The sequence below is a fragment of the Equus przewalskii genome, chromosome 23 (assembly GCF_037783145.1).
Source record: "Equus przewalskii isolate Varuska chromosome 23, EquPr2, whole genome shotgun sequence".
NCBI classification, from domain to species: Eukaryota; Metazoa; Chordata; class Mammalia; order Perissodactyla; family Equidae; genus Equus; species Equus przewalskii.
In genome coordinates, this window is record NC_091853.1 from 18,896,485 (window position 1) to 18,909,961 (window position 13,477).

Here is a 13,477-nt window from a genome sequence, read left to right on the forward strand (position 1 = left end):
TGGCTATTCATGTTTTTCCTAAGGTTGCTTCTTCCTATAAATCAACCCTAAAGAGATATTTAAACAGATTAAACTCAAATGATAAGCATAAGAATTAAGCAATTGTTACTATTGTAGTTAAGTTTCAATCTAGTATATGTATTGAGCTTTTAAAAGAAAAATCATAAATAGATGGGCTTCTCCTCTTCCCCTTGCAGCTGTTACATGGTACAAAGATAATCGTCCACTCTCAGGTTCTGCCAGTGTGACTTTCTTGAACAGAGGACAGATCATTGATATCGAAAGCGCCAAGATCGCAGATGCTGGCATATATAAATGTGTGGCCATCAACTCAGCTGGAGCTACAGAGTTATTTTACAGTCTGCAGGTCCATGGTTAGTGGCACTTCTCCTCGATTCATCCTGGGGTAAAGAAGCATTCAAAATGATTAAGTGCTTCTATAAAATTCTAGTGTAAATATTTAACAGAGTGTGTTATTGTCGTCTGCATTTAAAGGGGCAGTGTTCTAAAGCTGATAAACTTTTTTGTTTCCTGATTCCTATTAAAATGCTCTGTTTTCACATGCTGTTGAACTTAAGTTTGCTTTAGATGAATTGTTGAAATAATTATCAACAATCTTATCAGCTAATGACAATAGTCCTATTTGTCTATCAGAATCATAGGTGTTAGTTAAAGAAATGTCTCTAGGTTATTATCTCTGATGTTGCTTTTAAGAGGAGTTGGTAGTTAATATACTAGAGTGGTTGGAGTGAAGGGAGACACAGACACAAGGCTGGAAATCAAGGAATAAAAACCTACTCTGGCATTAAGAACTGAATTTCCTAAACAAAGTAGCAGAACTTCCTTTTCCTCACCTGTAAAATGGAGAAATTGATCATTGCCCCACTTACCTCACAGGATAGCTGTGATAAGAATCTCAAATAAGAAATATGAAGGAACTTACCAAAAAAAAAAAAAAAAAAAACACCCCAAACTCATGTGTAAAAACATACTAATGTGGACTTTACATATAGTTTTCATCATTTAGATTTGAAATATTCCATGATGTTAACATGTCTTACTTTTATTCATCTTTTTACTTCTTTCAGTGCCCCCATCGATTTCTGGCAGCAATAACATGGTGGCAGTGGTGGTTAATAACCTGGTGAGGTTAGAATGTGAAGCCAGAGGTATCCCTGCCCCAAGTCTGACCTGGCTGAAAGATGGGAGCCCTGTCTCTAGTTTCGCTAATGGGATACAGGTACTCTTCTGTCATTCCTTAGGTGAAATCTACCACCTGATTATTCAGTACAGGAAGTACAAACAGGCAAAGCTGTTAAGAAGAGTTGGAGAATAAGAATTTGCAAATGCTACCCAAAAATGTACACATATACATCCATAAATACCATGGACACACAATTGGGATTTCTAAACAATTCATTGAAAGCTCAGTATATCTTAGAGTTCCTTCATCTCTTATGTAGTGCTATATTTGACATTTATTCTAGATACTTCCTACCCTCCAATTCCCTGCCACCACCACAAAAGGTACCTTACACAAAGAAATGTTCATCAGTGACAAAAACAAGAATTTCCTGGTAGAATTTACATTGAAATGTCTGGAAATAATAATGAATCAGAGAACCATATAGAGTATATTTACTTCCACAAAAGCATCAAGTAATAAAGTAAGAAAAATTATAAAGGCAACATTATGAGAAATGAAATTTTGAGTCTGAAAAAAAGATGTAAGTGCTGACTCAAAATTAAAAATACAGAAACACATATATCTCATTTAAAGTATACTTTAATTTTATTTTGCCCAGCAGAGAACATAGTTCTCCCACCATTCTACCTCTTTAGCTTTTCTTGAAAACCCAATGCTTGCAGAATTTGGGGTCAAGGAAGATTCAGAGTTAACATCAATGTTTTAGCTTTACAACTAGATCAATAGGATAAAATGGCAATGAATGTGACTTAAGTAATTTTTTGGCTGCTACTTTGCTGTTAATTTTAACTTTCTACTTGTTCTCCCAAAGAAAAATCAGAAGGAAGATTAGCTTGTCTTATTCCCACTCCCTTCTCATCTTTCTCCCCTGGTGGCTTTTTCTCTCTCTGTAGTGAGTGTGGATGAAATTGGACCCTCACCTGATCCTGTATAGAGAGACTTGTTTTCAGTGGTTATTACCAAGTTTGGTTCTAAGCCTCTCAGTCTTTTTCCACAGAAAAAATGAGAAGAGGATGAAATGATGCTTGCCCACTTTAAAATATCTAAGTTGAAATCCTTCTAGAGGCAACTGTCAATTGCTCAACCTCAGAAAATAAGAGAAAAAGTCAGTTTACACCTCCCGTTTCAGGGGTCATGTTGGTTATTCAGCTTTCTTATCATTGATAGGTTCTTTCTGGGGGCCGCATCCTGGCATTGACCAGTGCACAAATCAGTGATACAGGGAGATACACCTGTGTGGCAGTGAATGCTGCTGGGGAGAAACAAAGGGACATTGACCTCAGAGTATATGGTGAGACATTTTCATGATTATTTCTGCTCTGATCTAGCTGTGTTTAAGTCCCAAGATCTTTGAGGAAGTTGAGGGAAGTTTTGACAATAAAGAACTGAGAACAATAGAAATGATGCTACAAGATTAGTTCAAACAAATTCCCCCTTTCTGCCTTATATTTGACTTTGACTTTAATTTTCCTTTTTTAAAGTTCCGAGAAATTAAAATACATATATCCAACATGTAGGGTGTTGGTTTTATGGAGTACTCTGAAGAATGTGACTATGGAGACCAGCTTTGCAGGTTGGAACACATAATCTTCTCACGAAAGCAAGCATCTGTTCCAATAGCTCTCTGGATCTATTCTATTTGAAGCCTTGATTTTACTAGTTTTTAATTATATTTACAATCAGCGTATTTTGCAGTCAATACAATGTCTATGAATTAAAGGCTATTTGAGAAGCAAAAGTTAAACTAAGCATAAATTTAGACAAAATTCAAGTGTTTTACCCCCTTATCTATGATGCAGCTGTAAGGTACAAGAGACAATTTCTGATTCCATCCCAGCGAAAGGCCCCCAGAATGAAGTCGAGGCCTCATTGGCCTCCATTCATAGATTACACTGGTCATTCCACATTTTAGTATTCCTTTGCATTTAGAGCTCTTTCAGGCTGTTTTTCAGGGTCTCATTTGCATTATATTCCTTGATTCATGGAATATGAATGTGTTTCTTCTGTGGCCCCTCAAAGAATATCTGTTTAATGCAGATCTTGTCTTCTAAGTCTTACCTCACTTCCAAATAATTCATTCCTATTTAAAATTTATTACTTATTTTTTTTATCTCCAGACCATGTGGGTTGACTTCTCACTAAATTTGCCCAAAAAAATGTAATTATTAGAAATAACTTACATAATCTCATAATTTTTCAATTATAAGGCCCCTTGTTAAAACATGGATACCATGTGTGTCTAATTAAGCTAAAAAATCCCGATTGACATCAGTAGTCGACCACAGGCCTCTCTATGCATCTGTCTGTTCTGTTGCTTCTGCAGTTGACATGAATCTATACCCAGCCTCCAGTTTTGCTAGTGTTCTGTGCCTGAGAAAACAGATCAGTATAAATGCCCAACCCCAGGGAATCTAATTTCTTCTCTTAATGGGTCACTTTTATGCTTTATGAAGTACTAGAATGCCGCCAATCTAAAAGATCCTTAGAGAATGATTCAATAATCATTCTCAACCTAAGTATGTGACACAATAACTTGTTCAGTCATTAGCAAGCAAGCAGAGAGGGGACATTGGTATTCACGGGGTTTTAGTCAGCAGTGAAAATCTGGATTGACTCCTTCCATTTCTATGTTGGTTAGTGTCAAAAGTGGACGTGGGACGTGATAGAGAGTTGATATTTTCCAGGACTTATAAAGAGGGCATCACTATTCTTTATCGTTTGCTAAATATGTCCATACTACCCTTTTAGTCTGAAAACCAGGATCTGTCAAATGGCTAGCTAATATGTTCATATGTTTGAGAATGTGTATGTGTGTTTAGCATTTGAAATATATATGCATAGCAAGCTCCTAAGAAGTCTAAAATTAAAACAGGTTTTTAATCCGAAATTAGTTTCCAATCTATGTTCCACTATTAGTATTATTTGCGTACATTATATTCCAGTATTTGTAGTAGCAACCTTGGCAGTCTTGTGTCTAATTGGAGCCTAAGGCTGTGCATCCCCAGAGGTCAGTCCCCTTCAGCTTTACATTGTAGAGCGTCGGGGTGGCAGGAGGTAGACAGTGGGTAAAATAGCTTTGCCTATAATTACAATAGAAGTTGGTTAAACATTTCTCTCCCTGGTGTAACTTCACAGTATATTTTACCATATTCTGAGGTGCTGAAACAAAAGAATTGAGTTTTTAAAGGATTTGGATTCCTGTAGTACTTCTCTTCAAACTTAAGCTCAGAGCAGTTTCTTAAGAGATCGTGCATTCTCCAGCATCTCAGCAAGTATAGCCCTTCTGATTTTGGTAATTAAATTTAACAAGCATAATGTGTAGGATGAGAAACAGGCACAACGCCCCCCTTCATAAGCAATGTAACCACAAAGCAAAATAGGAATAACATCTGAGGAAGCTGAGGATCTGAAGGGTAGAAGCTTGTTCTCGTCTCAGACTAAACAAAAAGTTGGAAATGAAAGACAGGACAGAAAAAATAGATGTGTTTTGGTAATATATATCCTTGGCTGTAATTAGATTTGCTTTAATTTATGTTTCCTTGGGAAACAAATACCCTATTGTTTTTGCATTTTTCCTCCCAATTTTAAAAATCTGGTTTCCTTTTGAACTTGATTCAATTCATTTAGCTGTAAAAGAAAGTAATTGAAGGAAAAATATTTGAAAATCAATTAGCATCCACTTTCTTGAATTGTTTTTGACTTTTACTTCTACAGGCAGTTATAAAGAATTCTTGCTCTTTTGTAAATTTTACAAATAATCTAAGATAACCTTATTTTTATGCACTTATGGTATGCTTTATCCAGTGAGACCAGACTTTACCTGAAATTATTTCCAAGCTGTGAAATCAGCTATTCTGTTTAGGGCTTTCTCTGCTAAGACTGGTGATTGTATCTCTTTTCAAAAGATCTTAGAAGGTGGCACTAATTGTGCTGCTTTTACTAATATTATAACAGTTTTAATTTCAAACAGACTGGTTGTATATCTTTTCTCGAATGTGTCACATATTAAAAACAATCCCACTCTTTTCTGTTCCTCATGGATTACTTTAAAGTTATCAAGAGCCACACGTCTGTGCGTGTTATTAAATTTAGCAGATCGAGCACGACGAATCTCTGAACAAATGCTCCACCCGTCTATTCCAGCCATTATGCATGGCATGTCTCCCTTTACCATCAGTTGCTTTGGGTTTACCACAAGTCCTGCATCCAGAAACAGCACAAGAAGCCCTTTAGTTCATATGCCTTTCCCCTTGTAGAAGCCCTGGTAGCAGGGGAACCTCCTGGTTACAGAAACACAGCGTTACTAGTCAAAGTCTATTGCATTCGTTTTCGTTTTGCCATGTGCTAGTGTTGAGCCTGAAACAATGGCTAATGGACTATAATAACGCCCCTTACCACAAAAATTTTATTTTACCAAAGCATTTGGAAAGTCCCTTAGGATTCATTTCAATGCAACTTAACCTTTCTTGTTAAAAAAAAAAAACAAAACACAAATCTGGTAAGTTTCCTACAATCCAGAAAAATTATGAGCTTTAAGAAATTGCCAAGGAAATTCCCCTCTCTGCTGTTTCAGAGTGGCCCTTTTATAACAGGCATGATTTCTTCATTGGTTTGTGTTTTTTGAATTACTATAAATACAGGCCTGAAAGAGTCCTTAGGAGGTTATGGAGCCCACCCTCTCCTTCTTGGCAGGGCTGTACCTAGGCCATCTGAGACAAATGATTGTTTCCTTTTATTTTTTAATACACCCAAGGAAAGGAGATTCCTTACATTTCTCCAAGAACACATCTCAGCATCTGACAAGCCTCATAGCCAGGGAATTCTAATTTTAGTCTCAATAAAATTTCAACTCTTTTCCTTTTTTTTACGTACAGTTGGTCACCAATTTAGTTTGTTCTTTACTGTGTCTTTTATCCCACAAAGTCTTTATTCTATAGAAAGTTGACAAGGCACTGTGGAAAACCAAAAACAGCTCTAAACTATGACTCAGAAGACTATTATCTTTGCTACCAATTATTCATGTTATTTTAAATAAGCTATTTTCTGTCACCCATCTTATGTTTTGCACACAGTGAGGTGGGCCTGGGTGGTCTCTTTCTCTTTTTTTTATTTTCCCCTGTGTCTATGAAATTCATTTTATCCTCCAAAAAATATAAATAAATATTGAAAGTATATTTTCTTTTAATTCATTGTTGGTTCCAAAATATTTCGTGAATGATTTATTATTTTGAAAATCTTAAGCGGTAACATCCAGTTCAAAAAGTTTCCTAAATGGCCACTTGGTGAGAACTTCCAGTTCTAAAACTTTTTTAAGTCAAAGGTTAGTGACAGCTATTTCTGTTCAAGAGGAGCACATTAATCAGTGATTTGTGAATACTTGATTCTGAACCAAATGATGCAGAGAGGCTATGTTAGAGTTATTGTGATCCTACATCTTAAAAAGAATGAATAAAGTTATTCAGTATATGTCCTGATGATTAATAAGATAAGAGTGTGCTGGCCTGTTTCATCCTGAGGGAAAACCCATCTTTCACTTAGTTGCACCAAATATTATGGGAGAAGAACAGAACATCTCTGTCCTCATTAACCAAGCTGTAGAGTTACTATGTCAAAGTGATGCCATTCCCCCACCTACCCTGACTTGGCTAAAAGACGGCCGCCTCTTGCTGAAGAAACCAGGCCTCAGTATCTCTGAAAATGGGAGTATGTTAAAGGTAAGGCTGTAGATTCATTTACTTCTTCTTATATTATTCCTGAGCTCATAGCTTTGGTATTACCTGTATTAAACTTTCCTATCTTTACAAGTGTTCTACTAATTTCATCTTAGAAAATTCTGGGAACCCTTTTATTAATGAGGTCTGTGATTTTTTAAAAATGTTATGCTTAGTAAGATTTAAATATTTAATTGTCTATCCATATTTGTAGCCAGAAGCCATCCAAAAATGCTTCTAGGAAAATATAGAAATATTCTAAGGAGTGCCTCATCCTCAATCATCCAGCCAGTCAGCAAATACCCATTCTAGGTACTTAGCACAGGGATGCAAGAAAGTATAAGACACATTTCCTGCCTTTCATGTCTTCTAATTTTGCATAAATATATGAAAAATTAATTAACATTTCAGTTTAAAAATGTAGTAAGTGCTGCAAGTCTGAGCTAATTCTCAAGTGGATGGTACAGACTATACATTTTGGGGGGCTAGCAAGGGGTGAGGCTGTGGTTGCCTGGAATGCTCTTGGAAGGCTACTTGGTTTTTTATGGTTAGCTGGGATAATAGGCCTGATGCAGGAAAGCAAGTAAGCTAGTGTGGCTGAAACAGAGAATTTAACAAAGTGAATATTTGGAAATAATGTTGACAAGGTTAATTTGAGTGAAATAAGAGCTAACATTGAAAGTCAGCCAAAGGAATGGGGCTTCAGGAAGCCAACGAGCCATTGGAAAGTTTATAAAATCCTCATAGTGACCCTATTGAGAAATTGAAAGAATGGCTAAGTAATCTGTGCACAGTTACTAAGTGACAGAAGTGGGATTTGAATACAGGAGTATAGCTGCAGAATCCCTGCTACTAACCACTACGCCACACAGCTTTTTGGTAAAGGAAGGTTGATACTGGCAAACAAAGTCTTGAGAAGTGGATGATGACACATAGGAAGCTGAGAAGCTTACACAAGGAGGGCAGAAGCATATGAGGATGTGGGAGGGAGCATGAAGGTGTATGTTAGAGGCAAGAGGGTAGAGACCTTGGAATTATGATCCTGTAATAATGGAGCTGGTGGGGAAGGAAAGGCCAGAATCACTGATGAAGGAAAGCAGGATATGTCAATTGAACTAGTTGGCAGGGGGTGCAGCGAGCAAAAAGCACTGCCCTGCTCCAAGGCAGAGCCCAGAGTTCTAGAAAGCAGCTGGTAGAATTCTCAAACTTCATCTCTGACCGAGTGATAGAGGGAAACAGCTTTATGAACACAGGTCCCAGCACTGGTAGGGGAGAATTATGTGTGATTGGAACTGTCTTAGCAAATTTCGGTGAGCATAGAAGTTCATTTCTTTAGAGCACAGATTCCAGTAGGGTTGAGAAGCTGGGAGAGAGGTGATGATGGTGGAGACATCCTGAGGTCCACTGAATCTCCACCACAGAGCCCAGCCAGGCACCCTGAAGTGTGCAGGTCCCACGAGGGGCATAAGGAGAAGACCTCGTGAAAATGAAAACTTTTAGTGCACCCCTGCTGTACTAAACACTTTCAATGATAATTCCAACGCCAATGATTTTCCATCTTTTTCATGTTTTAACAATTGATTGCAAAGTTATTTAGCAATCAATCTTATACTATTTGTTGTACCTCTTATATTATCTTGAATTATTATTTGTACCTTGTTTATTATTAGATTTTTTTATGTTCATATACTTTATATTCTCAACTAGATTGTAAACTTAAGTCAGAAACCATATGCTACACTGTACTTTTTGTATCTTCTACCTGCAGTATGGGGTCCTCAATAACTGCTGAATGGTCAGTGAACGAATGATGAATGAGCATTAATGCATGTTGCAGATAAATACATGGAAAATACTTACTGATATTTAATTATCTACCAAGCATCAAACTGGGTACTGAGAGTTTGAGACTAACTGAATATAATACTTGGCTTGAAGAAGTTTACAAACCCGCTAGGGGAGAAGACGTAAGAAATCAACAATAAGAGTTTTATTTTACTGAACGATATCCTTGATGTGTAAAGATTATATATTTTAAAGCCCTAAATAACTTATTCAGAAATTGTCATTTTTTTTTTGCTCTTTTATCTTATTTGTATTTAAAAGGCCTTTTTAAACCTTCAGGCATTAATATTAATGAGATTAAGATATGACATACATGAACATTGTTGAATCTTGGTAAGTGTTGAATGTGGGTGATAGGCATATAGCCATCCAGTTTGCTATTCTCTATGCTTTTTGTATGTGTGAAAATCTTCAGAATACTAATGAAAAATGAGATCACAAATAACATTAGTAGAAAAGCTCCATTACTTATGAAATAGAAACTATGGTTTCAAAGTGTAATTTTGTTTTCAGATTGTAGATGCTCAGGTTCAAGACACTGGTCGTTACACTTGTGAGGCAACAAATGTTGCTGGAAAAACTGAGAAAAACTATAATGTCAACATTTGGGGTAAGTGTGCTCAGCCCCTATGGAGTAAATGATACAGTATGTGGTTTAACCTTTTATTCCTTGTGTCAATTCTTCAAATGACATCCACGTAACTAGAATTCATCTAGAATTCATTGTAATACATAGATGGACACTAGTCAATATGTTTAGATGATGCTGTCCTGAGTATCAACTTATATAATTATTTAAAGAGTAACTATAGATAGACTTCCTGAACCCAAACACATCTGTCATTGTAACCTCATTGTATTACTGTTCTCCTCTCCTGCCCAAGTAATGTGTCCCTTAGCTTCTACAGTCAGGATCTTCTAATGATTGAGCCTTCTCCACGAATGGAGAGTGGGTTGGCCAAGTGAAAAATAAGTCAAAAGGCCAAGTTATGTATGTGAATTATGTGTGTTTGTGAGAGACAGAGAACACGTGCACTTGTAGGTGGGAGACCAGATTACTGTGTTGATCAGTGTGAAAAAGCTACCCTGGCTTGAAATTTTACTGTTTTTACTAATTAAAGTAATCCTTAGGAGTAATCACAGCTTTTACGTTGGGTGTGGTTGTCTGCTAATTGTTAAAGCATGCTCTCATTTCCAGTATATTCATCTTTATTTTAAATACTTCTTTAAATTCGTTTATAACATATTAAGCCCTCTTAATTTTGATTGTATTTGTTTAAACTTTTTATTTATTGAGATAATGAGCTGAAATTTACCTTTGATCATAAAAGTTTCTTCCCAAACACCTTTTAAAATAAAAATAGGTAGAGGAAATAATTTGATTCTGATAGACAACAAACTTTTGGGTTGGTTTTTGAGGAAGATTGGCCCTGAGCTAACATCTGTTGCAAATCTTCCTCTTTCTGCTTGAGGAAGATTGGCCCTGAGCTAACATCTGTGCCAGTCTTCCTCTGTGCGGGATGCTGCCACAGCATGGCTTGATGAGTGGTGTGTAGGTCCGCTCCCAGGATCCAAACCTGCAAACCCTGGGTTGCGAAAGCAGAGTGCACGAACTTAACCACTATGCCACTGGGCAGGCCCCAGAGAACAAACCTTTTTTTTTTTTTTTTTTTATTGAGATTATGGTTGATTACAACCTTGTGAGATTTCAGTTGTACGTTATTGTTAGTGATGTTGTGGGTACACCACTTCACCCTTTGTGCCCTCCCCCCACCCCCCCTTTTCCCTGGTAACTACCAATCGGTCAGAGAACAAACATTTTTAAAACTTTAAAAGTGTGCATTTATGTAGAAAATGACTTGTTAATTATAAATCATTCTTATTGTTTTAAAAAATCTTGAGGACGATTATGAGAATGCTATTAAAAAAAAAGAAGTGCTATTATTCAAGCCCTGGAAAAGGATTAACTTACTTTTAAATAGTAAAATTTACTCTGTAGTAAATTTACTACATATTAGTTATGTAGCATTACCTTCATTCCTACCTCCTTCCATCCTTTTTCTCCCATCATTTCTCCTTTGCTTCCTTTTTCATTTCTTTCAAATGGGAAAAAAAATATTCATATAACTCCCAATATGGACAAGACCTGGGTGTTATCCAGTAAAGACTGAAAAAAGAAAAACTTGGAGTGATGATCAGTTAGAAAGTGAGGTGAAGAATTTGTTTTTAAAATGCTTTATTAGAGATACCTGTAGACTGTCCACACAAAGCTATTTGCCATGCCATCAGAAATATAAGCCTATAGCTTAGGAGAGAGAGATAACAGTTAAAAACATAAGGTTGGAGACATGAGAACATATGTAGCAGTTGAGATCCCTTAGAGAGAGTAAAGAGAATGTGTGTGGAAGAGCATTGTGTAGAATGACTTTCACATGCACCATAGAAGAAGGGAGACAGAGAATGAGAATCCAAATGGGAAACTGAGAAGGAACAGTCAAGGTAGGGAGAAAATTAGGTAAAGCTTGTGTCATGGAAACTAAGGACAATGGTGTTCCCAGAAAAAGAACACAGACAGCAAATAAGTTGGATGTGAATGGATGGATGGGTGAATGAATGATGTCACATACTGCAGAGAAGTTAAATTAGACATAAACTACAAAGTGTACTTCACAAATGAGTAGACCAATGCCCCTTCAAGAAAAACAATTTAATAGAGGAAAACAATGAAGTAGATATAAGAGTGAATGATAGGGGAGAGAAAGTTGAGACATCAAGGATGGATTCACTCCAGAATTATTTACAATGTGCCTCTGTGTTCTTGGCACCATGCCACGTGTAGGCATAGAGAGGTTAATGAGAAAGACAGTGAACTTGTTCACACAAAACTTATAGTCTTCTGGTATAGAGATATCTTTCAATAGCCAATTAAAATTAAATCTCCTAAGAGGTATCATAGGAGGTTTTGTGGGAAGACAAATCAGGCACTTGTGACATCTAATTGAGATTTCAAGGATGAGTGGATGTTAGTTCTGTGAAGAGGATAGAAGTGTTGCAAAGACATGGAGAATACTGTCTGTGTTCAATGAACCAAACATCATTCACTGTGCAGCCTAGTGTGGTGTGGAGGAGAGTGAGAAGATATTGGGTTGGAAAAGTTAAAAGGGGAATATTGAAGAGGGTGTCTAAAATCAATTTTAAAAGTATGGAGTTGATTCTAAAGGCAATACGGTACCATTAAAGGGATTTAAAGGAGGACTGGGCTGTTCCGATCTGTATTTTAGAAAGCAGATAACCTCCAGAAGTATTTAAGAAATTGAATTAACAGGATTAATTGCTTAGAAGGAGAAATGTGGAAACAAGATGAAAGGATGAATGTTGTTGTAGGTTGGCCAGCTGAGCTGTATGAACAGTAGTGTCCTTCCCTCAGAGAGGGGACAAAGGCGGTTGAGTTTGACAACCTGCCCCAACCTGTAAGGCATCCAAGTTGAGATGTTAAGTAGTCAGATATAAAAGTCTAGATCTCAGAAAGGGTCTGCATTACAGATACAGATTTGCAAGTATTTGTATTAGTGGAAGCCATGGGAGTAGAGGAAGATGGAGTTTAGACTGAACATCATGAATTTATAGTGGTGGCAATTTGTGCAATTGTCATTTTCTTCTGTAGAACTTTCCATGTATGGTATAGGTGATGACAGAGTAAACTGTAGGATTCATCCAGAGTAAGGGTGTTGCCAAATAGAAAGGGCAGTGCTGCAAGGCAGTTGAGAATATTGGCAAAGGAGTAGTTGAAATTATTGATTATGAAATCTAAGCTAGATAGAGAAATCGGTAAACAAGTAGGCGGCTAGACTGGGAGCCTTCGAGAAGTTGAAAGGATTTGAAATTCAATTAGATTGATGAATTTGGAATAGTTGAGTGAAAAAGCTATTAGGATAGAGCCATTGTCAGAGAGTGCCCTAAATTTACAGGAGAAATATTCTAGATGATGAAAAGGTATGACGTCTGATGGAGAAAGGGATGAGCAGATCAAGGAACTGAGTAGCGAGGATGTTTCGACCCTTGCTACTGATTATACATGTGGGTACTGAGTTCATACAGAATGATGGCAGGTCTTCACGTGAAGAAGGAGATAAAAACAAGTACCAAGTTGTTCCATGAATGGATAAAGAATGCCAGGTTCCCAGATGGTGGTAAGACGGAGAAAGAGAAGTATATTGGTGGCCTGGGCCTCAAAGGAATAGAGGCTTTCACGAGAGTGGTTGAACAATGACTGGAAGCTGCAGTGGAAGGTGAGGAGGATTTTCTCACTTCTCAGCTCCCAGGAGCATGGGAGCACAAGCATCCCCACCTGATATTTCTGCAGCCACAAAAGTGTCCGTGGGGAGAGTTCGGCCAGCAATTGCAGACTCAGCCTCTTTGAGAGAAGCGTGGGTAGTCAGGATTCACTTTGAAGGCTCCAAGGAGAAGCTGGAGGCCAGTGGGGAGGCAAGTTCTGCAATCTAGAATAGGTAACATGTCTGTTTCTTAGATCAAATTCGTTGCCTCTCTTCTTTACTATCTGTTACATGCCTGAGGTTTTCCAATTCTGTTCAGCATCTGAGCTATCGAAGCTGGCCAGGCACAAATGACTGGGTTAGGTTTAAACTTGGGAGGTGCCTTAATTTTTTGGTGCAAGATATCCAAATATCTGTACTCGATCACCTTCTTTGTATAC

General features: G+C 37.3%; 1 protein-coding gene across 9 annotated transcripts in view; it reads left to right on the forward strand.

The window, feature by feature from the left end:
- The window catches only part of HMCN1 (hemicentin 1), a 434,632-nt gene that overhangs the window by 279,652 nt on the left and 141,503 nt on the right, over nt 1-13,477 (forward strand). For all 9 annotated transcript variants that reach the window (XR_011532218.1, XR_011532219.1, XR_011532217.1 and 6 more), the window contains 5 exons: nt 198-374; nt 1,089-1,240; nt 2,375-2,498; nt 6,746-6,921; nt 9,277-9,373. Coding sequence is in view for 3 of the 9 variants with exons in the window: in XM_008514091.2 (XP_008512313.2) it covers nt 198-374; nt 1,089-1,240; nt 2,375-2,498; nt 6,746-6,921; nt 9,277-9,373 (726 nt within the window). In the remaining 6 variants the exon portion in view is untranslated. The remainder of the gene's footprint in view (nt 1-197; nt 375-1,088; nt 1,241-2,374; nt 2,499-6,745; nt 6,922-9,276; nt 9,374-13,477) is intronic.